Source organism: Tenrec ecaudatus, chromosome 11, assembly GCF_050624435.1.
Source record: "Tenrec ecaudatus isolate mTenEca1 chromosome 11, mTenEca1.hap1, whole genome shotgun sequence".
In the NCBI taxonomy this organism is placed as follows: Eukaryota; Metazoa; Chordata; class Mammalia; order Afrosoricida; family Tenrecidae; genus Tenrec; species Tenrec ecaudatus.
The window spans coordinates 14,852,014-14,879,473 of NC_134540.1; the positions used below are offsets into that span (position 1 = coordinate 14,852,014).

At 42.7% G+C, this 27,460-nt stretch overlaps 1 protein-coding gene across 1 annotated transcript in view; it reads right to left on the minus strand.

The window, feature by feature from the left end:
- Positions 1-20,004, minus strand: part of COG6 (component of oligomeric golgi complex 6) — a 75,551-nt gene extending 55,547 nt beyond the window's left edge. Inside the window, exons 1-7 of the mRNA XM_075562892.1 lie at positions 19,796-20,004; positions 17,435-17,578; positions 14,930-15,001; positions 9,960-10,018; positions 3,411-3,522; positions 1,711-1,793; positions 1,331-1,401 (exon numbers count right to left, since the gene is read on the minus strand). Coding sequence (XP_075419007.1) covers positions 1,331-1,401; positions 1,711-1,793; positions 3,411-3,522; positions 9,960-10,018; positions 14,930-15,001; positions 17,435-17,578; positions 19,796-19,948 — 694 coding nt within the window. The 5' untranslated portion in view covers positions 19,949-20,004. The remainder of the gene's footprint in view (positions 1-1,330; positions 1,402-1,710; positions 1,794-3,410; positions 3,523-9,959; positions 10,019-14,929; positions 15,002-17,434; positions 17,579-19,795) is intronic.
- Positions 20,005-27,460: the final 7,456 nt, after the last annotated feature.

The window sequence follows — 27,460 nt, forward strand, 5'->3', positions numbered from 1 at the left end:
TGCTTTATACAATTGAAGTATGTATATGTATGGATTGTGATAAGAGTTGTATGAGTCCCTAATAAAATGTTTAAAAAAAGAAGAAGAAGAAGACCCACTGGGGGAATAATATATAGCCAGTGGCCTCATCTGGAAAAAAAACAAAACAAAACAAAAAAACCCAACAGCATTTGTGAGGAATGTTCTCTGGTAGATAATCAACAGTTTCAGATCAAATGGTCAACATTTGGCAAAAAAGCAAAGAGAAGCAGAGAAACTGGATGGCTGGAAACTGAGCCAGTGAGGCAAGAAACTGTGAGAGCGCGGACATATTGCAGGGATTAAAATTAATGCACAGACAATTTGTATATGCGTTGCCGAATGGGAATCTAATTTGCTGTGTAAACTTTCACCTAAATTACAGTAAAATATTCCAAAGAGAAAAAAAAATAAGCTAAGTACATGAAAATTTAAAAAAAGAATGAAAAAAAGACGGGAGAGTCTTAAAAGAAACTGACCCTCTGTGGCGGGCTTTGAGATGGAAGCAGAGGACCACAAGCCAAGGAGTGCTGGTGGTCTCTAAAAGCTGGAGGTCCTCGGAAAGGAAAGGTTGCTCTCAGTCCAGCAACCTCAAGAGACGAAGATTGGCCAACACCTGAATGAGCTTCCCTCGGGCCTTCAGAAGGGAGAGCAGTCCTGCCAACATGTTGACTTTAGGCTAATGAGACTCATGTCTGATTTCTGACCTACCGCTATTAGATAAGGCATCGGGGGGGGGGGGGGGGAAGATTTGAGGAGTCAGCGTATCGAGATTTGTTACTTACTGTAGCAACAGAAGGAGCCCAGTGGTATAGTAGTTATGTGTTGGGCGCCTAACCACAAGATCAGCCGTTCAAAACTAGCAGCCCCTCCACAGGAGAAAGATGAGGCTTTCTACTCCCACAATCACATTCTCGGAGTCCCAAAGGGACAATTCTACCCTACTCTATAGTCGCCAGGAATTAGAATTGACTCAATGGTGGTGAGGTGGGTTTTCTTTAAGCAATACAAAAGTGATCCACTATTTATAATACAATGTCAATAATAAGGCATAATCTAAGGCAGAAATACTATCTTCGTTTTTTGGTTTTCATTACCACCTTGAATCAAGCATAGAGCGTGCTTGTAGATGCTCGCAATATAAATACAGAGCACAGAAAGTTCCATGTAAAGTGTGTTTTTAAATATGTTTCTTTGTACTAAGATCAAACAGTGATAAAAATAAAGATCAACTGAAACTAAAATGCCAATCACTAACATTTATGAACCTGTACCACATGTGTTTATACATATACACAAATGTCTAACTTACTTTGAGCCCATCGGTAAAGTCTTTCATAAGCTGTTTCTTGAAGCAAGGCCATCTGCTCCATAATTTCCAAACTAAAAAATGTAAAGATTCGTTACAATGTAAACTTTTCACCAGGAGCTACGCGGAAGCACTAAGTTGGTTTAATTATGGGACAATTTGGTTACAGTATATAAAGGTCTTATTTTATGAAATCACTTTTCAAAAACCTTTCAATTAAAGGACTGTCCAATCTGAATACCATCCCTGCTGTTTTACTCTACACACATTAGGTACACTTTCCCTTCCCACAGACACACAGTCCCGTTTCCAAAGAGAACACTGGGTGTCTCGAAACCCCTGCCAATCACGGAGCAGAGCAATCACTTTGCACCGTTCCTCACCCGGCTGTCTGCTGGTTTGTCCGCAACAGAACTTTGACGTCATTATGGATCTGTTTCACTCTTCCCAATGCTTTGAAAAAATCCTGAAAATTCACAGACTTTAATATTCCTTTTTAAAAAAGACTTTTGTGTAAAGAATAAAAGTACATTATTCTAACTGAAATTTTACTACAAAGGAAAACAAATCATGTTACCTATTCTAATGAAGCCTTCCCATGCTGACCGTGACCTTTTAACGAGTGTAACATGTACTATTCACATTTTAGAACATAGGCTATTTCAAAGCCAATGATCTGCGTGATGGCACAAATTCATATAAAGAAAACTCCTCTCTTCAAGCAGCATACTCTGGTGAAAGAACTGCAAACTAAGCATGATTATAGAGAGCACAGTGTACCATGTACATATTTCATGGTGTAAGAAGCACGGCATGGTTACCACCAAGATAATGCATGACACAGCTTTTATGTACACTCGGTCTTCCCTCCTGTGGCTGTTACTTAATTAAATATCAACTTGATAAGCAATGGAGGGGTGGAATCTAGCCTGCCAATCAGGTCCCAGCCTGATGAAGCCTGCTTGTGGATGTGACCTTCTCATGAAGATTCTGGGAACTTCATCTCTTGATTGTGCCACCAGAAGAGGCGGGCCACTCTCTCTTTGCGCCTTGCTCTTCCTGGCGACAAGCCATGCAGAGACTTGCTGAGCCCTGCCACAGTCTCTGCTTCGCCTTCCTGTGGAAGAGCCACACTTGGAGAGCTGGAGGAGCCACGTGGAAACTCCCACCAATGCTAAGATGCTTCTACCGCCATTGACTCCACAAGACGTTCACCCACTGGCCTGTGATCTTCCAGCATTCAGCATCAGTGCAGGTGCTGTGTGCATCTGAAGTGGAATTTATGGACTATAGTATCAGAGGTATGGACTAATATCGGACTTAAGGGCTTGATCTGCACTGGGATGGGATGTTTTCTTGATATCCAATTACTCTTTGATATAAAGAGTGTGTGGATGTGTCTATGTTTGTGTGGAAGGCTAGGATTGAGGGAGAACAAGAGGCTAAAATAATCACATATTTCAGGATAGAAGATAACTTATTCTTTTAAATGATGATATCGACATAGACTATGGAAAAGCAGCAATTTTCAAGGTTGAAAGTGGTTCCCAAAGATGAGAAGTGAAGAGTTGACTCATGCTTTTTATTATTCTTGGTTGTATTCTTTCACGTGTGAAAAACAGTGCACATGCGTAACTGCGTAAGAGGAAGCCGCTCACGGGGACGGACTGACACAGCGGCTGCAGCAGTGGGCTCAAGCACAGCAACGAATGTGAGGATGGTGCCGGCCTGGGCACTGGTCCGTTCTGTTGTATGTACGCGGGGGCTTCAAAAAGTTCGTGGAAAAAACTGAATTCAAAGATAGTGGAATTTTTCCACAAGCTTCCTGACACCTCCCTGTAGGTTTGCTTTGAGTTGGAACTCACTGGTCCACACCTAACAACACCGACTAGCTGGAAAATATACACAGCCAAACAAACGCCCTTAAATTTTACCTCTTCATTTCCAAACAAATATAAAACGTTCAACCTTTTCAGACCAGGTTTTTCTTTGTTGAAATGGGAAAATAAGAACTTAGCACAGTCATCTCACTGCAGCATGTGTGAGCGGGACGCTTTCGGTCATTATCATGGAAAGCAGGTACCTCAGTGATCGGCCCTTCTCTTGTGCCTCGGAGGAGACTCATTTCATCAGAAGTCAGCTGGAACTTGGACAAGAAGGCATCTGCAACTTGTGCTCTGATCTCTAATCTCTGACTACAACAAAATAAAAATTTAAAAAATCAAGCATTTTATGTACTTTTATAACTTTAAAACAAATAAGGATTCTGTGGCAAATCATTAAGCTTGGCCCTTGCATCTGGTTCTGAACATAGCCTTGCCAAAGAGAACCCCGCCCCCAGACAACTAGCTGTAAGAAGGATGAAGGGCTGAACGGACCATGCTCATCCACTGGCTGGATGGCTCATAACTACGTAGTAAGGCCCAAGCCATGCGTAGTCCCTGAGGTCCGGATGACTGGAAGCCTTGGGCACTGGAGCCTTCTCTTTGTGCCCCATGGACTGTGGGGGAGGGGTGCAACATGTCCAGGGGGCCAATGGAAGCCTTACCGTGCCAGGAACTTTTGTCAGATCTGGCTGGACACAGCTGTACATTTGCGTCCTTTATGCTTATAATAAATGGGTACCCATTGCTCTTGAGCGGATTCCAACTCACATCGACTCTACAGGCCAGGGTGGAACTGCCTCTGCATGTTTCCATGACAGTAAGTCTGTATGGGAGTAGCAAGCTTTACCTTTCTCCTACAGAGTGACTGGTGGTTTCCAACTGCCAACCTTGTGGTTAGCTGCCCAATGTGTAACCTACGGTGCCACCAGGACTCCTTGCAATAAATGAGTAAGGAGTAAGTAATGATAAGTAATCATTTCTGTGAGTTCTTCTCTCAAATTACTGAACCCAGCACAGGGAGTAAGAACCAACAGAGAGGCTGGCATCTGCCTATTCCCACAGGAGCAAGCAGGGTCAGGTCCTACCCTGTGGAGACGCAGCTCTTGAGAAGTTGGTGCCAGAGAGAAAGTGCAAGTGAGTGGCTGGTGTCCAGATGATGAGGTGGGAGCGAGGGAATGTGTGTTCTCCTCATTTGGGGGGAGAGTAGCCTTTTGTTAGCTATTATCCATTCAATCTCTGGCAAAAATAACTTTTAAAACAAAGATCTGACAAACTGTCAACATGTTCTAGAACCTTGTTTCCACCTCATATACTGGCAGTTGAAAAGAGGAGCTCACACCAAGGACTCAAACAGAAGGAAAATGTTTAGGACATGATGATGGCAACTATGCATAAATGTGCCTGATACAAATGATGTGTGCATTGCTATAAGAGCCCCCCAAAATGAGTTTTTAAAAAATAAATATAGGCAGTTAAACAAGCAAAAGTTGTTGCCGTGCAAAAGAAGAAACACATGCATAAATAGTCCCTGCTTTACAAATCCCAGTCTGTTCCATGTTCCAGACTAGCCCACCTTGTCCTCACAAGGAGATTTTGCGGGAAAGAGGTACATTACTCGGTTCAGTTCATTTCCTCTCAGCCTGTAGCTCTTCATGTGAAGGACCTCGCAGCGGCCCTCCAGGACAGAGTAGAACTGGCTCTGTGAGTTTCCCATACGGTAACTCTTTACTAGAGGAGAAAGCCCCATCTCTCTCCTGAGGAGAAGCTGGTGGTCTTGAACTGCTGACCTTGCTGTTCACAGCACAACAAGTAACCCATTAAGCCACCAGGAATCCTATAGAGCGCTAGGAGTAGGAACTGACTTTCTGGCAGTGAGTGGGTGACATAGTCACTACAAATCATGTTTTTATTTTAGGCTAGAAATAGAAGCCAAGAACTTATTTACGATTGTCTTATAAATGCCTAAATCATTTCTCCACTTTCACCTTCCCAACTCTTCTACACATCATTGTGATGATTTTAAAGAATCATTTGAATTCTATTATCTGGATGCAATCCATCTAAATTTTGTTTTAGAAAGGCACACCAGTGTCTAGAAAAAGCCGAGGTCAGATCGGCATCAATAGGAATGGGGAGCTATCTGATCGGAAACCACAGGGGAAATACAGCATCCCTTAATCTCAGACCTGAGGACACTGAAGTCCTCAGTCAACTACTCCTACTGACTCAGAGAAAGCAACACCGGGAGACGTCCTCTAGGTGGCAGTAAAGCTTTGCTCGTCTCAACTGTCAAGGTAAACCATCTAATTAAATTTACAGAGATTTAAGGGGCACATATCTCCTCACTTTACTTCTAGACTTTAGGGTAACTGGTTTTGTTTCACACTCTTAAACCTCCAAGATTTAAATTAAAAAATAATTTTTAATACAATTCCTTGAGACTGTACATATTAGCCATTCAACTAAAGCTTCTGGGGACTTCTTTAGGCTCAATCATCGCAGTAAATCGATAAGTGTACTCTGATGACGCACAAAGGAAAATTAGGCTCTGTACTTTGGTTCACAGTTCCATTTTTTAGCCCGGCCTAGGTGACACATATTGATCCCTTAACCTTTCAAATTCATTCTAAATAATATGGTTACTTTATCAAAAAGGCAACCCATGAAAAACAGACTTCGAACTCCTAAGTTTTTATATCTACAGAAAGAAATGATCCCAAAATAACTTTGAGTGGTTATTTTGAGGGGGCTTCAGAAAGTTCATGGTAAAAATTTCATCATCTCTTCATCCCATTTTTCCAAAGACCTTTGGAAGTCCCCTCATAGTACTAAAACAAGTGTTTATTATCTCAAGATAACTTTTAAAGAACTGATTCAGTCAATTATATTTCTAGGACCACTTTTAATTTTAGTGCATGCATTTCAAGGTAAATGCTCACTACCATTTTGACGGAAAGTTTAGATGGTTCAATGGCTTGGGAGGACTCATGTATTCCATTTGCATAGCAGTGGCCTGCACTGTGTCCTCCTGTGGTACGTCTTGGTGGGACAAAAGATATTGACATAGACCTTGCACCGGACATGGCAACTGTCACACAATGTCTTTTGGAGGACTTTTTATATATGAGAACAAAAATCAAATGAAATGAATCTTAACATAAATATATAAAAAATCAGGGAGCACTGGTTCCCAAACTTATTGGCCTACCTCCCCCTTTTCAGAAAAAATAAAATTACTACTCAGCACCTGCCTGGGGATAAAGTCTTTGTGCAAGTTATTTTAAAAAGAAACTGTAGGTACCTACATAAATTTATAGGACATGTATTCATTCATGTATTGTCTATGTATTTGAAATAAACAAACCATTTAATATTCATAAAGCTTCCTTTAAGCGAACCCAGGACAAGGTTCATGAGTCAAGTTCTGGCTCTTTTTCGTTTGTCTTTCCCCCTGGAGAGGTGCCTTCTTCATGCCTTCACTCTACCTTCCAGGCCCACCCTTCCCAACAACATATAACTCACAAGAAAACGCTGAACAGAGAAAACGTACGTACGAGGTACACCAACAAAAAAAATGAAGAAATACAAATGTCGAGCGTGAATGAAAAATGACTTACTCATATCCAAAGTACTATTAACTGAAGCACTGTAATGTCCTTTTCATTCATGATATTGGTGCTTTTTAACTTTGTGTTAACAAGGGTTTAATAAAATGGGCATGCATATGCACACTGCTAGGTTTATCATGTTGGGAGAGAAACTTCATAACAGACATCAGGGCACATTCGAAGTTCATGTTATTTGATCCATTAATTGCAGTTCTAGTAATTTATCCTAAGGAAATCATCTAAAATGCACACAATGATTTAAAAAAATATTTACTAAACCATTATTTTTAGTAATACAAACAAGTATTCAGTAGTTTCAGAATGGTTAAATAGCAGTGTTTTTTACAAGAAAAATATGGCCGTACTCCCATGACAAAGGATGGCTCCTAGAAAGACATGGAAACATGCATCATGGAGGAAGAGCCTGACCAAGATGAGTAGGTGAGCTCGGCTCCAGACACTCCAGACACCCCTCCTTTTCGCAAAGGAACCCTAAGCTCCAACAGGACACAGTTTTCAAACCAAGAGTCTAACCTATGTTACATGTTGCAATATTCAAAAGTCGATTCCCTAAACACAGTAAAAAAAAAATACTGCTGCTTTGTGCTATTTGCTAAGCGTCTTTTAAAATGATGCTGGTACATGTTTTATTGGGTTCATTATGTTGCCATGTTTCTCTAAAAGAGGAAAGTTACACTGGTGGCTATCTTAACTGCCTGGAATCAATTCCATTGATTTGCGTCCTCTTACGTGGGTAACTCAACACCGCTGCGCTCGGCAAGTCCCCATGACTTGGAGCTTAGGCTCCAACAAAGAGAACTCTACAGGGGATTACGGGGTCCATGTGAATGAACACTGGGAGTAATGGACACTGATGAGCAGGGACCAGGTGCTTGGGATCCTGGATGAAGGAAAGTATTTCTCAAGTTCGTTTGGCCATGACCTACAGTAAGTAGTACATTTCAGCCTGTGAAATAATAACTCAATTTACAAACAGGAAAAACAAACTGGCTTTGTTTCTTGGGTCCTGAGTGACAACCCTTGGAATTTCCTGAGTAACTAAGGTCATACCTCTAGGGTATAAAATTTCCCAACGTCTGAGGATTGACGAGTGAGGGTTGGCTTGGTCAGAAAGACCATCTGGAGCCAGGTATCCGGTAACCCAGGAGACATGATTTACCATCTGCCATTGTATCCACAGACGCTGAGGCCTCAGTCAAGACTACCTGGGGAAGCTATTACGGGCTCTGAACAGAGGCTCCAATAACTTCCCGCCTAGTGAAGGGAAGATAGCATGCCTCTCTGCGATAATGAAAACTCCATACTTGGGAACCCTTCCAAATCATGTATGATGGTCCTAAGTTATAATCTTTTTGATATATTAAGTATTTAATCCCAAGTATAGTAATTTCTGTGAGTTCCATCAGCAACGTATCAACTCTAAATGAGTACTGGAGGTCAGCAGGTGAAAGAAGGGAGACCAAGGGCGGCACTCAAGCTCGCAGCTGACATCCCAAAAGGATAGTGGGAAACAATGAATTTGCAGCCAGTAAGGGGGTCGTGAGTAATGCTGGTGGTGTAGTAAGTGGGTTACACATTGGGCTGCTAACCCAAACATCAGCAGTTCAAACCCACCAGTTGTTCTGTAGGAGAAAGATGAGGCTGCCTGCTCCCATAAAGACTTACAGCCTTTTATACTGTCCCACAGGGTTGCTAGGAGTTGACTCAATGGCAGTAACCATGACATGAAGGCGTCCTGGGGGTGCAGTGAAGCACTCCGCAGCTAACCAAAAGGGCGGCCCTTTCAAACCCATTAGTGGCTCCACATGAGAAAAGACCTAATGAGCTGCTTAGAGAAATGGCGGCCTAGGAAATCGACTTGCTCTCACACAACGTGGACATGGTACAGCCTCCTGTGTATGTGGCTGGCATCTGCCCCTTTGTCCATCTGAAGGACCGTGTCCTTCTAACTCGTGAGCACTTCTGGCTCTAGAGGGACTGCCAGTTTGCAGCTGGTACCAGGAATGACTGAGAAGTCGAAAGTGGGGATCTGATTAATCTTTAAATTGGGGGGACTGGATTTATGTTGATTCTAATCCACGAATAGGCCCTTCCCAGAAACTGAAACAAAAATGCCACAAAATACGTAACTATATCCTACTTCATTCTTTCCTATTTTCTTGTGGGTAAGTAGTGAGCCCCATAAGCGATTTCTCAACTTGTTGGTCTTAACCCGCAGTTCGAAAACTATTGCTCTTGGCCAGAGGTTGGTCCACTCCTTCTGTAAAGGGTCAGGGACTACAGTTAGGCTTTGTAGGCCACACAGAGGTTCTGTTGTAATGACTCAGCTCCGCAACCCAAGTGGGAATATGGCCATAAGCAACACATCGACACCTAAGCCTGGCTGTGCTCCAGCAAAATTAGATTCACAAAGCCCCGGGTGGTCTGGATTTGGCCTGTGGGTGTTGGTCTACCCCATACTCTGTGAGCTAGCTAGTCAAAACAAACAATTAAGGTAGCAATACCTCCATAGTACGGAGGGAATGTTGAGAATGCTTGGGCTTTAAGTAAAATACCAACAGGGCTACGCAGTGGCAGGGGAGTGAACAGTGAGCTGCCTCCTGATGGGATGTTCGTCCTCTCCTCCTGCAAACAGGAGCGGTGCAGTGAGGGCTCGCTAACAACGGTGACACACTGCGCTCACCCTCCTTCGCGCATCCCGTCAACAGTAAGAGTAATCCTGTTTGTGCAAACTACTAGAGGAGGAACCGATACAGTTAACTCTTGATTACAGTGCAGGGGGAGGTAACCGGGGGAACAAAGAAGCGACAATGACCATGTGACAAAAAATTAAATTATTAAAAATCTGAAAACACTATACTTCGGAAGCACTTAGGTTCCAACTCTAGAGCAAATAACACTCACCGACTCTATTAAAAAGCAGGGGGCATTCCCTACCGCCCCAAATCAGCTTCATGCTCATCAACCAGTGTTCTTGGGCTTATTTTGTGATTTTTGACTAGATTGCATGGATTTTGATTAGTTTTTCTTTGTTTAACTTTAATGTGGAGTCACCGGAACTGTCTTTCTCCTCGGTCCCCAGACTAAACTAAAGGCGACTTTATAAAGGAGGCTTACCTTTCAGTTTGAAGCTTCGTGGTTTTTACTATTAAATCCTGGGTCTGCTCCTTTGCAGCCTACAATTACAGAAAGAGCCCAACATTAGCACAGTCCAACCTCACCTCGCAAAGCTAATGACACTACTTACAACCAGTAACCTCACAGCCCACACGCAGGCCGTTTGGGAAAAGCCCAACTGCAACAGAGGCTGCCAAGGCTCCTAAGCCAAACCAGTTACTGTTGGTTCCCACTCATGGCAACCACGTGTTTATGACAAGAACGCACTCGGCCGCTGGGCAATAGCTGTGATCTTTTGGGAGATGACCAGATCTTTCTTCCAAGGTGTCTCTGGGTGAATAGATTCAAGCCACCAACCTTTCAGTCATATGCTATCTTTAATAAAGGAAGAGCATTCAGTTGGTACCACAAGAAGGGTATTGGGGTGAGTGCCAGGATGCTGACTAAGGGGGTCAAATAGCTGCACTGGGAGAACAGGATGACGACCATAACTTCACTTATGGACATGTTAAATTGAGACATTAGGAGTCATCTGATGACGTTTGTGAATTAAGCTACTGGTATGGAGGATCAATAAAAATGTCTGCACTGGGGATAAAAAGATAAGAGTTGCAAGAGATAAACTACCAGTCAGTGAATAAGGTTTTTTTGTTTTATAATCATTTTATTGGGGGCTCATACAACTCTTATCACAATCTATAAATACATCAATTGTATAAAGCACATCTGTACATTTGTTACCCTCATCATTCCCAAAACATTTGCTCTCCATGTAGCCCCGGACAGTCCCATCTACAGAGCGCAGTTCTGACAACGCCTGTAGCTAAAAGTTGTACCGTGACAGAGTCGCACATATTAAGCAATGACTGACTAGCTAGTCCGTGCTGTGAAGGAACATCGCGTGAGGCAGAACTGTGCACAAGTCAGTGAAACTACAGAGTGGGCAACACCACTAACAGTAGAAGGTGAATCAGTCTGTTAAACAGAATAGAAGGTGAATCAGTCTTAAACAGAATAAATATGTGAAGAAATTCAGTCTTTTAAATGCTGAAAGAGATCATAAAGAGCCTCACTTCTGCAGCTTAAAAGTAACCAGGGGTCCTAGCTTTGATGGTTCTTTCTTTGAATTTTTAGTTTTGTTCCACCTGTTCCCCCTATGTACCCAGGATGGTCTACTGTGATCCCACTCGGAGGTGTCAGCAGTGGGAGCCAGGCACCACCTAGTTCTTCTGTCTCAGGTTCCAAGGAGACGGAGTCCCTGTGGTCCATCAGTCCTCTGAACTCATTGTCCCTATGTGTGCCTTTGGATTTTCTACCCTTTCCTTTGTTCTGGAGGAGAAGAGCCCATTAGTTGCATCTTAGATGGCAACTCACAGCTGTGAGGATTCCAGTCCCTACTTACCAAAGTCAAGTGTAGAAGGATGTCTTTGTGAACGACGTAATGCCAACTAGCCTTGATGTCCTGATACTTTGGTCCTATTACCCAGACCCGCAACTCATTTCCTCAAGCTGCGTGGCTATGGCTAGAAAATTTTTATAATTTTTCTCCCTTGATGTTCTATTATATATTCATAGATACATATTTGTAACAACATATAAAAGCCTGTCTACAAATATTCATCGTTGAATCTATTAATGGCTGTCATCTCGTTCCCCCATCTCTACCTGTTTGACCTCTGTCTATGTCCATGTCTATGCTGCCATTGGTAGGTTACTGCCGCTATTACAGGATTGTGTATGGAGTAACATTGACCTTTGTTGCCTATAGCTCTCCTGCTCCTCCCAGTGGCTTTCTTTGCTGTGAGCATCTCATTGCCTTACCCATCACTCAAGCTAATGCGTGTCCTCCCACCTCCTCTTGGTAACCTTTAAAGACCAATTCCTTCTGTGTGCAAACTTTTTCCTGCCTTTGTACAGTACTGCTCTCACACACTATTTGTAACTGACTAATTTCATTCAGCATAATATCCTCTAGGTTTATCCATGTTACGAGATGTTATAAAGACCCGTTGTTATTCCTTAATGTTATATAATATCCTAGTATGTGTAACAGTGTAAAGGTCTTACTATAGGATTTTTTTAATGGTTTTATTGGGAGCTCTTACAGATATTATAACAATCCATAATTCAATTATTAGATCAAGCATCATTGTACAATTGCTGCCACCATCATTTTCAAAATGCTTCCTTTCTTCTTGAACTGTTTTTTTATCAGCTCTCCTTTATCCCTCCTTCCCCCACCTTACCCCCCTGGAAACCCTTTAAATGTACCTGTTCACCTACTTACTATAGAATTGATAGCATGAATGAACACTATTAAGATTCTAAAAATATTAAATCAAAGTAAATTAGTTATAGGCCAAAATTGAAAAGTGAGCAAACTTCAAAATCACAGGTTGGATCCATCCGTACAAGGTTTGATACCAGAAATGATACATGTACCAAAAAATGCATGCAAGCAATGTATAGCACCAAAAAAACTTAAATACTCAATAAAGAGCCATAAAGGAATCTTACAAATAATAACAACAATCTCTCTCTTCTTCCAGTGGTTGTTTCATGGGTCAACACTCATTAATACAGTCAAAATTCATTAATTTGTATACTTGAAATGGGTATACGTTTTGCTGTTTTTAAGTCATTTCTCAGTAAAACTGATATAAAAAGAGAGAAAGAAGAAAGGTCGATGTCATTATTGGGCAATATTTGGCGGGTGGAGGTGGGGAGGGTCAACACACAAAGAAAGTACAATATACTGACTAGAAGTCACTTGAGTTGTGATTTAAAATTCCTCCAACTACTTTGAAAATGGGAAGAGTAAAAATACTCTGGTCTTTCTGCACTTGGAAATGGGTGTGAGGGAAAGAAGAGAAGGGTAATTATGGGTGAGGATCAGAAAGAAAGGGGCCATCACTAGAAATCTACAATTCTGGACAGAAAAATTTGGGGAATTTTTTTTTTAGGCTGAGCAAGAATTAGAATTTAGCTTGGTCTTTCTCAGGCAAAGCTGTAGTTTGGATGTATTCCTAAGTCTTTCGTCTAAAGAATAAATTCTTGTGGACTTCTGCAATATTGGTGGGCAAAAGCTTTATCTGCATTCTGCCCAGCACTGTACTAGCTGACTGAAACACGGAGGGCATGAGATGTGAACTGAGGAGGGCTCCAGTGCAGAGGAAATGTTCTGAGAATGATGATGGCAACAAACGTACAAATGGGCTTAACACAATGGATGGATCTATGCACTGTGATAAGACATGTCCGAGCCCACAATAAAGTTATTTTTTAAAAGGAAAAATGGTTTTAAAAAAAGATGTGAACTGAACAACACAGCCAGTTTCCAACACGCAAGAGGGTTCAATTCTGAAGACAGCTTTATAAATTCCTTCTTTGATAAATCAGGCTGGGGGAAGAAACTAACAAATATCATTCCCGCAGCTCTGCTGCCTTCAAGAGAGCACAGGGTTGATTGTGTCTCCCTGCAGAGGCAGGCATTCCCTGACTCTCTCCTCCCACAGAGGCACCCAGCCCCCTCATGGCTTCCCGCAGTGCTGGTTTTGGGTTTCCTCAACTGTGAGCTCAGACACTTTACTGTGATTACCACCCACCTTGTAGGTATGTAATTACTGAATATGTATGTCTTATAGCTACCTACAAATAGCCCCAAGATAATAAAGATGCTCTTTTCCCTGTCCCCTCTCCGGTCCCCCCTCCGGCCCTGTCCCCTCTCCACCTGACCTCCTTCCTCGTGATCCTCTCCAGTCTCCGGATCTCCACATGGACCATCCAGCGGGGTTGAAGTCAGCATGCTACCATAAAATGTGTCTGAGCCCTTCCTTGTATTCGCTCTCCTATCTCTTTTATTCTCTATGACTTTACTCTAATCTTTATAGATTATCCCTGTACAATTGTGCCTGCCAGGCCTGTAATGAGTTGTTTGGGGCTGGCTCCCCTGACAAGACACTTGTTTCTTGTGGGTTATTTTAATTTTTACTACTAAATATCGCAGAAATTCAATCTGTGAATATCTGAGAATGTCAACACCAGCAAATCACACCCTGCTACACTGTCACTTTAAGAACGAAGGTGTGCCTGACTCAGTCATGGTATTTTCAATCGCCTCACATGCATGTGAAAGTTAAGCACCAAGTAAGAATTGATGTTTGAAGTATGGTGTTTGAGATGACTACTGCAAGTAACACAGACTGCCAAAAGAACAAACAAATCTGTGTTGGAAGACGTACAGCCAGAATGCCCTGAGAGGCAAGGATGGCAAGACTTTGTCTCGCGTACTTTGGATATGTGGTTAGGAGATACCAGGGGCTGTGAAAAAGGGGAGACCCTTGACAAGATGGACTGACACAGTGGGCTCAAATATAAGAGCAGCTGTGAGAATGCAGCAAAGCCGGGTGGGGTTTCAAGGTGCTATTCCTTCTCAGGATCAGGTAAGTTGGAACTGACTCAATAGTACTTAACAACACAACACTGTACATAAGGAGTCCTCATGACACAATGGGTTACGCACTAACTATGGAGCTGGTGGTTCGCCGGAGAGGGATGAAGCCGCCTGCTCTTATAATGAGTTCTAGTCTTGGAAACCCTATGGAGCAGTTCTACTCTGTCCTATAGGGTCGCTATGAGTCAGAATTGACTTGATGGTAGTGAATTATACTGTACGTAGTTCACACTACTAACAAATGAGGTGCACAAAGACAGAGCAGATGGTCATAAGTACAGTCTATCATAACTCAAATACATTGTAAGTCAGGCACTACCTGTATTAGGAGACCGCCTGCCAGAGACAAACAGAGATTCAGAGCTGTAAAACTCAACAAATCAACAAAAGTATATTTGCATTCAAACTTGCCACAGAGCATGCTGGTCCAGATGCCCATCCCCTGTGCAGACATAACTAACAAGTTCTGAGAGCTCGCCAGGCATGGACCTAAATGTAGCCCCACGTGGGAGGGTACCTGTAAGCGACTTGTCATGTCTTGACAACAGTTGCTCATCGCTTGGACATCTTCATTTAGGTTTTCAAGTTCCTGAAAGGGAGAGGAATAACATTAAGCATTACACATATGGTTAAATTTCTCCTGTCCTTATTTTCTCTCTCTCACACACACACACACACACACACACACACACACACACACACAAATGTATTCTTTTATAAGAGACCCCATATTTGAAACTGAAATTGAATAGGAAAAATGATACTACCTAGTGGCAGAAAAGATGTGAAGAAACTAACATATTATATGTAAAGGGTGTAACAATGGAAAAAGCTTTAAAAAAATTGAACACTTCTTTATTCAGTCTAATGCTAAAAACTTATCCCAAGGATTTTATTAGTGATACAATTTTACTGATATGATTTATTCATTTTATCAAAGCTACAAAATATAAATATATCATTGACATAATCCATATGAACAATCCAGAGTTGCCTATAATAAATATATGAATTGGCACATATATTTGTGGTTCAGAAAAATATTTTTATGACTTATTACCAGAAAACAGAAGGAAGGCTATATAATAAAACATTGCAGATATTCTTGAATAATATGATTATAAGTAATTATCCTTTCCATTTCTGACCCTGTTTGTGAAAAAGTCTTTTTCCCCAAATTGGGGAAGACGGGGTAGGTGCTGTGAAGTCCAACTAGCATGTAGCTTTTAAAATTTTATTATGAAAAGGTTTCCAAAATTGCGATGAAAGTCTACGCAGGCATCACCCAACTTTAGATATATCATGTTATCCATAAACACACCATCAAGTACTTCTAAGAGAACTCTTTAACTATACATAGAACCACAAAACCACTTCTGTATCTAAACACAATAATCCCTTAATGCCAAATACCAGGTCAGTGTCCAAATTTCCTCCATTATCTCAACATTTTTCAAAGTTTCTTAAAATTAAGAACCAAAGCACAGTCCTAAAAATGAACTGGCTGATAGTTCCACCTTTGTTTTTGCCTCACTCATCAGATTCTCATTGTTCTATGCTTCTTCTTCTTTTTCTAACACTTTATTTAGAAAGAAACCTGAGTCCCCATCATTCCCAGATTCTGTTCACAGCATCCCTGTGGGGTTAACATACTCCTCTGGCCCCAGTATCTCCTACAAGTTGGTCCTTAGAGCTAGAAACTTGATGATACTCTGATTTCTGGAAGCAAATTCTTCTTAGGTAGTGCTGAGTACCTTCACCAAGAGTCACGTGATCTGGTTCTCTTTCCTGAGGGGAGCAGTCACTGGTGGCAATGACTATGGCAGTGGTTCTCCACAGGCAACAGTTTGATCTCCAACAGGGCATCTGGCCCTTTCACAGGGGCTGCCCAATTCATAACAGTAGCAAAATGACAGTGATGAAGTAGCAATGAAAATAATGGTTTTATGGTGGGGGTCACCACCACATGAGGAACTGTGTTAAAGTGTCACGGCATTAGGAAGGCTGAGAACCACTGACTTGGTGCAAAAAGCACAGGATGAATGTCTGAGTTCCCTTATAACCCCATTGCAGTGGAATTGGTTCTAACAGGAGAGAACCGAACTGTTCCACAGGGTTTATATGGCTGTCATCTTTACAGATGTTGACACTGGTAGATTCCCATTGCTTATTCCCACTGGGTTTGCTTGGTCAGTCACTTAGCCATTGCACCAATGAAGTCCTGTTTGGTTCTTAACATCGCTGTGAACTCAAGAACTGAAAAATATTTGATAGGTTCGGTCCACCTCAGTGTTTCTTATTGATGTTTAAAAATCTCCCTATCTTTGACAAGTGAAAGCCTCTTCTAGTCAGCTCCTGACTTCCTTTTTACATTATCCCATTAGTAGTAGGTAGCACCCTTCCTTGAGGGCAGTGATACACTGCTTCCTTTCGGCTGGAAATAATGCTTAGAGATCACAATCCAGACGAGTCCACCACTTGCATCTCTTAGTTTTCATTTCCTTTTATAAATACTACCAACTTTCTTTTCAAACTTCCAGATTATTAGGAAAATCCAACCCAAACTTAAAAGTAACCTATCTTGACTTATTGAGTCCTCAGTGAAACCACTGAAGTGAACACCCGCATTCATCTCACATGTAGGGTATAAGTACAATGGCTCATTATTTATGCACGAAAAGGATCCTTCGTAATCTGAAACTTTCATAATGTAGGATACATTTAAGTAACTCAAAATTAATCTCCAAAAAATAAGCAGTTATTCAGTCAAGGTAGCTCTACAGGAAAACCACTCTGAGAAAGTATAGAACAAATGTTCCCAATACTTGAGAACCAGTATTAGAGGAGGTCACAGAACAGAATCACACGAATACAAGTAAATGCCTCGGTGCAGCAGAAACCAAAAGACAAGTGTTTTATTTCCAGATGGTAATGAAGGGCAAGCATATGACACTTAATTCATAAACATAGTACTTGGCACTGTATTTTCAACCCCCGATAAATGCCAAATGAACTAACATACCTCTTTGACTTCCTTAAAAATGCTTACAAATTCTTGATTGATGGCTAAACTTCTGCGTTCAATATCTCCACGTAAATTTCTCCTTGTTCGCAAACTATTTTCAACAAACAAAGTTGAAAGTGCCTTGAGAGCTTCCAGCATCTCCTAAACAATGACAGAAGAAAAGCGTTAACCGCTCGAACACGGTTGAGACCAATTTTCAAATGCTTCCCTACTCTATAGTAAAAATTAAAAGAAATCATTCTCGGATAGTTTGTTTTTATTAAACAGCAAGAAAATATGGGATGACTTTCACTGTACTGAAAAGCAAACTTCATTTCTAGAACAAAACAATGGTATACTTATTTGTGGGAAATGTCATATAGGAATCAGGTTATTCACGATAGAATTGTTTGGAATCACAGAATGTTAGAATAACCAGTGCCAATCTAAAGGAAACTGGTTAAATAAATTATGTCTATCATTTAAAAAAGTCAACCAAAACCCACTGCCATCAAGCCAATTCCAACTTTAAAATATTAGCTTTTTTGGTCCTCGATGGTCTTGTGGCAGTTACTTAATTTCCTGTCAACTTGAGCGACAGGGTGGCATCTAGCCTGTCGATCAGGTCATAGCCTAGGGTGCCTCTGTGGGCATGGCCTTCTCCTGAGCATTCTGGGATCGCTTGTGTTCCTCCCTGGGAGCAAGACACACACCCTCCCTGCAAGGCATTCCTGTTGACAAGCCGCATGGAGTTATGCTGATGGAGCCAGAGTCCTGTAGCTGGAGGAGCCACGTGGAGATCCACACCAGGGCTTTGATACTTACACCACCACTGGATTCACAAGACTTTCCACCCAATGTGATCTTCCTGCATTCGGTGTCATTGCATGTGCAGCGTGAGTCTGACAAGGAATTTATAGACTGGAATTGGACATATGGGCTAATACCGGACATCTGGACTGGGTTGGGGTGTTTTCTCAATATACAATTACTCTTTTATATAAAGCTCGCTCTTACACACATAGAAGTGTCTCTGGATTTTTTTCTCTAGTCATCGTGGGCTAACACAAGTCTCTAAGGTTATCCTACCTTCCTTCCACAGAGCCAGTGGTGGGTTCAAATAACTGACCTTTTTGGCACCAACTGGAACGTAAGGCACCTCTTTAAGTTAGTCAGCCCTCCAAAGAACTAAAAATCCCCTTAACACTTTCCTGGTGGTCGATCAGGTTGCTCGTTAGACAAGGTCAATGGTTCAAACCCACCAGCTGCTCCTCCAAAGAAAAACGAGGCTTTCTGATGCCGTAAGGGTTGACCTTCTCAGAAACCAGAGGCAGTTCTACCCTGTACTATAGGATCACTACTGAGTCGGGATCCACTTGATGGCAGTATGTTTGGTTTGGGTTTGCCTTGGGGTCCAGCAGCAGAGGATATCTACGGTACACGTTGATCCAAGACAGGGAACAAGATCTCATACATGTTGCTGACTTTTACGGACTTTGCTTAGTAATCATATTGTTGTAATTAGGTGCCATGGAATCGGCTCCAACCCATACTGACCTTAAGCACAACAGAATGAAACACTGCCCAGCCCTGCACCGTCCTCACAATTGTTCCTGGGCAGCCACAGTGTGAATCCATCTTGTGAAGGGCCTTCTTTTTCGCTGCCCCTCCACTTTACCAAACATGTCCAAAGTCCGTAAAACTCAGTCTCGCTATCCTCGCCTCTAAAGAGCACTCTGGCCATACTTCTTCCAAGATAACGCTATTCTCGTATTAGCACTGCCCCATTATTGTGACTTTTCTCCTTCAGTAATTATATTTGCCATGAAACATTTTTTATTTATCCTTTCATAGTTTCCTCCCTCAAGGAGAATGCATTCAGTTAGCTCACTCCATAGCTAGGGCCAGCAACTGACCACTTGATCTAAACCCCACGCACGAGCAACCACTGAGTCCCAGAGCCTCCTCCGAACACACACTCCAACCAAATTCGCTGTCATCCAGGTCACGGCCTCGTCTTTCCACCGCGATGGAGCTGGTGGTCTCAAACTGCTGACCTTGAAGATGACAGCCCTAAGCGAAGCCACGGGCTACTTCAAGGGGCCTTGTCCAAGGAAACGCAGCCCTGGTGACCCGCTCAGCTCCCCGTCCACATCCCGCCAGTGCCTCCTCCGCGCTGCTTCTGGGCCCCGGCACCGCCTGGACCCTTCCCGGCTCTTCTCCGCGCCGGGGGTCCGGGGTCGCCTCGAGGGTCAGGGGTCGCCTCGGGGACCCCGCCCCCCGTGGAGGAGTCGGGACTGAGGGGTCAGAAGCCGCCCCCCCGGACGGACACCGCCTCCAGCCCCAACGCGACCCGCCGGCCCTTCCAGCTGCGCGGACCTTGTCGTTGTCCAGCCGCGTCTCCAGGATCTTATGCAGCTTCCGGGACAGCGGGTTGTTGGTCTGCGCCGAGGGCCCCCCGGCCCCATTGCTCGGGCTGTGGGTACCCCCCGACTGGGACACGGCGACCACCTCGCGGCTGCCCTCGGCCATCGCGCCCCGCGTCGGCCGCCGCCGGGGACCAGCCACCTCAGCCTACAGTGGGCGGGGCCTGCGCCGGCCGGGCCGGCACTGCGCATGCGCCCGGCGTGCTGCGCGTGCGCATCTGCGGCCGTGAGTCTACGGGGCGCTCCTGGAAACGCCGGGAGGAAACCAAGCAGCAAAGGCCGGCGGGAGGGGCGGAAATGGAGGTGAAATTGTGTTGGTTTCGCGTGGAAGACGGGCTGCGTTTGGAAATGAATGATCGGACTAACCTGCCTCCCTAAGATTCTGATCGCTTGGATGAGAGTAGAGGAAGATTTTCACACGAAAAGAAATATATTTTAATGATTTTTGTGGGGAGGAGAAAGGGAGGACAAGTGAGCGTTTGGATAGACAGGCAGGCTGCACAGGCATGGCGGGAGAATGACAGTCTACCCACAAATATGTAGAGAGGAGACAAGGATTGATCGCGTGTGTGTGTGTTTTGCTGTAAAACAGAGTCACGACTGTGATGGAGCACATAGGGAGCAAAGTTCCGAAAACTTCTTAGACGTCACCAAACACCGTGAGGGAATGGGTTCTTGGGGCCTTGGGAAATCAGACCACAGTTAGGGACACCGAGGTCAATTGGTATAGCATAGTTCACAAGTATCAATTCCTATAGACTGGCGGGCAGGACCTTTTCATGCTGCTGTTGTTCTTATTGAGTGATATTGAATCAGTCCCAACTCACAGCGACCCTATATACAACAGACCGAAATAGCACCTGTCCTGCATTCTCCTCACAATAGTTGCTGGGTTTAAACCCATTATTTCAACCACTTCGCTGATTCAACTCATAAGGGTCTCCTTTTTTGCTGACGCATTTATTCTTGTTTTATACACAACAGGATGACATTCCAGAGAATCCTGTTCAGGGATGACTCCTGTCAATATCTTCTCCCACTTTCTTACCAGAACCATGCAGGAAGAGATTGTTTGATAGGAGTTAAAGACTTTGGCTAAAAGAGCTACTTTGACTCATAGTGACCCAATAGGGGAGGATAGAACATCTATGGGTTTCTGAAGATGTAACGATGGAAGTAGAAAGCCTCATCTTTCTCCTGAGGTGCAGCTGGTGGTTTCAAACTGCCAACCTTGGAGTTAGGAGCCCGATTCGTAACCACTACGTCACCAGCGCTTCCATATGCAATAACAGGGATTAAAAAAAAATAGTAGCCTCTGAGGCTACTTATGTATAACCAAACACAGATTTGGTTTCCTGGTTTGGAGGTTTAGGGCTGTAGTTTCACTGGGATCGGTTAACTGGCCTGATGACATATTTAGTGCTTCTGTTTTATCTCCTCAGCTCAGGCCAACTCATGTTATGTCAACTCACTGCCATCGAATAGAAGCTGACTCATAATATACCTTACAGTTCTATCTCCCAGATCACTTTTAATACAAGGAGGTGCAACTCAGAAAAGGCAGGTGAAATAATTACAACTCTAAGGATGTAATCAATATCATTGAGTTGTAGGTATGGAAACTAATGAATTGCTGTATGTTTTTCTGTGCATATTCCAAACTATAAAATAAAGGTAATTACAAGAGAAAGAAATCCCAGTGAAACCGATTTCTACCCTGATGCCTATGGGGTTGCCATGAGTCGGCACTGGTTTGATAACAACCAACTGGTTAGCCATCCTTTGTTTGCTGGACTACAAACACATCACTAACTTTTAAGTCTCAATACATAGAGCCTTATGTTTAATGCACTCTCCCTGTAATTTTAATCTTGTCAAACTGCGTGAGATCCTGTTTGTCCATCCTTCTCCATTTACATATTGATTCTTCTCTGTGCCCTTACAAACCTCTCTCCACCTCTCCTTAAAACAGAAAACAAATTAAAACAAAGACAAAACACCAAACCCACAGTCATCAAGCTGACTCTGTATAGAGTTTCAGAGCTATAAATATGTACATGAACAAATAGCCTCATCTTTCTCACATGGAAAAGCTGATGGATCTGAACCTCCAAACTTATAAAAAGCAACACTGACCAGACAGTGACACCAGGCTTCTGCCACCTCCCTTTAGGTAGTATTAACTGATCCTTCATGCAAATTTTACATCCCCTATAATGACATGTATCTCTCATTTTTTAAAAAATGTGTTTATTCAATTGTTGAATGTCGTGACACCCCCCCCCCCAAGACTCTAAGAAACTGTGTGACAGGGTGTAGGTCACTCATCTTTGCCTTCCTGGTTAGCAACAGTGTCTGACACAGTATACATGCTTATAGTACACATACTGGATGAGAATTACTGAAATGACATTTTATGACAGTTAAAGGGTTTTGAATGCAACTAATAGGAGCTCACTGGGGGTGATCTAGATAGAAATTTATTTATACAAAGGGCACTGCGAAGCTTGAGAATCAACAGGAGGAATTAATGGTTAAATTCAGAAATATAATTCACGTACTGATCAACCATGCCCATTCCTACTAACAAATGGATGGATGACTGGACGGACAGATAGATAAATGTCCACACAGTTTATTCCATCAGCTAGATACTATGAATATTTAATTTTTTGCCAATAATAAAGATTGAAAACCATTGATGTTTAATATAATGCAATTTGTGTATCATACAACCCAAGCCACATTACCTCATCGCCTGAGACAACCCACAGGCTAATAAATTTGTAACCAAATCTTCCTTTGGTTTTGAAGCAGTCTCTCCTCAATATTACAAAACCTAAGGATATAAGGAATCAACTGATCCTATTTAAACGTGGACTCACAAAATAAGACAAAATAGACAATGAGAGTAATGCCATTATCATAAAACTGCTATTGATAGTAGAAAAAGACAGTAACCTTCTATCTTTTCCATGTTTCCTTCCCTTTGCTGATCAGAGTTCTCTATCCAATGAGGTGACACAAAATTTTACTCCAAAACACTTGGAGTAATACAGTAATACTTGCTGTATTAGGCCACTATAACCCAATGTAAAATAAATGCTATTGAACTGCTTCTGGCTCATAGCAATGCTATAGGACCAGGTAGAACTGCCCCCCAAAGGTTTCTGGGACTGTAATTATTCACAGGAGTAAAACAACTCATCTTTCTCCCAAGGTGCAGCTGGTGGTTTCAAACTGCTGACCTTATGGTTAGCAGTCCAATGTGTAACTACTAGGCCACCAGGGCCCCTCATAGTTACCTATTAATTTTGGCCCTGGACATGGCAGTCCCAGGAGGTACTTAGGTGATTCACTGGTTTCCATCCGTATTCCTCCTTGGCTATGATAACCCAGTTTCTCCTGATGGTCAGAAACAGTCAGTATACACAACCACATAACCACCAGTGGGAGAGAGAAAGAGAAAACAAAATTAAGTTGAATTTTAATTTAGCGGAATAAATTATTGCTCCCTCAAAGAGGAAGAGGCTTCATTTTTTAAATATTTGCCAGCATACTTAAAATTAGGGAGACTATTTCAACTGCAGTATCTTCTTCTATCAGTGTTCATAACCTACATAAAACATCCACTAAAATTCTTTTAAAGATGCTCTCTACACCAACATAGACATATATCTCTAATCCTTATAGAAGTATCTGGGCCCCTGAGGAGTCAAAATTAGAAAGCTGAAACAAACAACAGGAACAACGATGCTGAAACACATCTATTTCCTTACATTGAAACATTTCCCCCTCTACATTGTACCCCCAATTTTCTCTCATCTCATCTTCATTTATCATGATCCACCATTGAGGCTAACCTCAAATCAATACATTGGGCAAATAATTAGAACATACTTCACCTTGCTAAGTGCTACATTGATTTTAGCAATGATAATTTCTATCCATGTCAGGCAGTTCAGCCCAAACTAAAATCATGTTCCCCTTTGAAACGTATCCAGATGCTTTAGATTGTTGCTGATATTAAAGGCTGCACTGTCACTCTAAGGAGGCAAAGGTGTCCCTCGGAAGACACAAGTCATGGTATTTTCAATTGCTTCATATGTATTCATAAGATGTCCGCTGAATAATGAAGAATTGAAGAATTGATGCCTTTGACTTATGGTGTTGAATATTAAATATACCACCAACTCCTGGAAGAAAAGACAAGTTTGTCCTGGAAGATGTAGAGCTAGACTGCTCCTGAGCATCAGGAATGGTGAGAGTATGTCTTCCGTACTTTGCACACATTATTAGGAGTGTCCAGTTGGAGGCTTTTATAAATTCCAAGTGTCAATATGTTTCTCATCAGAGGACAAGCTCATTTATTGTTTAACAAACACCAATTGAATGTCTTAGGCAGAATGCAAGTTGTTAAGATAACATATGCGTCTCATCCCTGAGGTATCTTACTCTACCCTAGGAAAATAGATCTGTGCAGTAACCACAACATAAAGGCTTATTTATTTAGCCACATCTCCTTCAGGTTTGTGAGCTCTAGCAAAAGACAAACACGTTATTAGGGAGATGACAGTTCGCTTGTTCAACTTGGGTGTGCCTGCATTGAAAAGCCCCTGAGCTGTAGAGCTGAGAGCTAAGCGTAGTGTGTATAGGGATTGCCAGGAGGACTTGAAAGAGATTGTGGAGCTCCACTTCCACTACCATAAGGCCAGTGTGTTGTTGTTAGGTGACATCAAGTTAACACAACGGCATGAAACACTGCCTGGTCCTATGCCCCTCCCCCCACCATTGCTGTTATGTTTGAAGCCATTGTTGTAGCCATTCTGCCTATCTATCTCCTTGACCGTCTACTTCACCAAACCCAAGATCGTTTCTCAGGCACTGGCCTCTTCTGTTAACATGTCCAAAATATGCGAGATGATGTCTCAGCCTCCTCACTTCTGAGGCGCATTCTAGCTGTACTTTTGTCGGAGTCAGCCAACAAGTCGAACAGTCCTGAAAGGGGAGTGAGGATTAAGGGGAAAAAAGAGAGACAGAAAGTATTGGGAGGGCAGCAGTCTGATGGACTGAAGCACCCGAGTTTATTCTGCACACTCCTTATATCCATGCAGAAACAACCGGGGTTCATTATCTCACTGGTAAGCAAGCACATTTGATACACATAGCAACTCTATCTTCCGCCGAGCCAGACATCCTTGAGAAAATTAAACAACCTGTTTTTCCCAGACCTTGCGTACTTTCTTGTCCTTGTTGTTAACAGTCTGTTCAAAATATAAAGTCACAGAAGAAATCAAACACTGACACATAGGTCATGAGAATTCTCAGCCGTTCCAAGGCTGAGTCTTAAAGGCCTTCAACATACTTCGCCCAAGACAGACCTTACATTACTGTTTTGTGTACCTTGTGAGTGCAGTAGAGTGAATATTTTTTGTTTTAATAAATAATTTTATTTAGGGCTCTTGCAGTGCTTATCATAATCCATAATCCATCCACTGTGTCAAGCACATTTGTATATATGTTGCCATCATCATTTCCAAAATATTTTCTTTCCATTTGAACTCTTGGTATCAGTGCCTCTTTCCCACCTTCCTACCCAACCTTTCCACCCTCATGAACCCTTGATAATGTATAATTATGATTATTTTCCTATCTCACACCATCTGCTGTCTCCCTTCAACCACATTTCTGTTGACTGTCCCAAGGGTGGAGGGATTGTATGTCAATCATTGCAATCAGTTACCGCTTTCTCCCCCTTCTCCCCCCAACCTTCATGGAATCACTGCTCTCATTACTGTTCTTGAGGGGGTTATCTGTCCTGGATTTCATGGGTCAAGAGCTCTTGTCTGTACTAGTGTACATGTTCTGATCTAGCCAGATATGTAAAGTATAGCTAGGTCGTGTTAGTGGAAGGGGGGTTGGAAGCATTAAAGAACTAGAGGAATGTTGTGTGTTTTGTTGGTGCTACTGTACCCTGGATGGCTCATCCCTTCCTTGTGACCCTTCTGTGAAGGGAAGTCCAATTGTCTACAGATGGGCGTTGAGTCTCAACTCTGCCCCCCCACCTCATTCACCCAGAGGAGCAGTGTCAAGACTATGGGGAACCTTTTCCTTATCTGGCCCATGACGATGGAACTGTGGGACAGAGTGACAGGCAGCCTGGCTTCCTGGCTTCTGGAGGCAAAGCCCAAGGACCTTGGCTGCTGGCTGGAGAATGATGACTGTGTCCTTATTGTTTGCTGATCTAATTTGTGATGACCCAGTAGTTTCCCTAATAAATCCCTTTAGCTGTGAGTATTGTATGTGAGTAGTGTGTGGCTGTTGTTGTGGGTTATGAACCCGGCACTGCTAGCTAGAGAGTGGCGTGGGAGGAATAGATGGTGTCCGAGTAGGTAAAGAAAGATGGAACATGGCAGCTTGTCTGATTCCCTGCTTTATGGAAATAGGAAAGTCAGAGCAGGTCAGATATGTCATTGATGGCAGTGATACACATTCCAACATACCAACATGGTACATTGTACATTTATAGTTTAAACATGTTGTTAGGTGCTTAGCAGTTTCTGGACCGCTGCTTGCCTAATTGAACCAGAATCACAAACTCAGACCCAACTCACGGCGATGGGGTTGATTCTGACACAAATCAACCCTGAGGGACAGGGTGGAACTGCCCCTTTGGGTGTCTGAGGCTGTAAATCTTGATGGGAGCAAGCAAGGGTCACCTGCTCCCAAGGCGAGGCTGGTAGACTGGAACTGCTGACCTTGCAGTTAACAGCTCAACTCGGAACCCACTGTGCCACCGATTCAACTGTAGTCGAATTTAATGACCACAATTAAGGGGAAAAAAAGTCAAGCTAAGGAGCCTACCAATGTGGGACCAGTACCATCATTGTCCTGAATGAACAATCAGATGATTAGTTCGATGCCAGGTTCTTAAAACATAGTCAGTAAAGGCATGGTGGATGATGATGGTACTATTGATATCAGGGTCATAATGCCTTCATGTCAAGTGCTTACTAACGACCCCCTATGTCGTTATTGGCACCTTAAATGAAAACTGGCCCCCAAATTGAAAAATATTTGTTTGGAACACACCTACTCAAACAATACAAGGACAATACAGGTTAGTACCAAAGCGTGATGGATTATGAAAGGGCTGAGAAAGACCAGACCGTCCACACAGGCCATTAAAAGCAATTTCTTTCCTGATCGCAGATTTATGACTCAGTTAATCAATATTTGAATTATATGTGTGTAGCTCAATTGTTCAGCCATTTCTCTACAAACTACAAATTAATATTAATGAGAAAATGCAATGCTTTCAGCAGCAGCCTTCTGCAAGAGTATAATCATTGATTTTAATTTTAAATATTAATACAATGCAATGTTTTGTCAGCTTAAGGCAATGATTGCACAGACACAGCAAGCCCTAAGACAGGTGAGTCGCCATCGCCATGCCATCTAGGAGGTGTGACAGCAAGCAAGGCTGCAGGCGGTGACTGCTTAGCAAAATCTCAATCACTCTGCAGCAATTGGCAGATGATTGTGAATGATTACACCCCTTAGCACACAGCTGACCCCAGGGGTTATTTGGTTTGCAGTTCGCAGCCCGTCTGTTAAA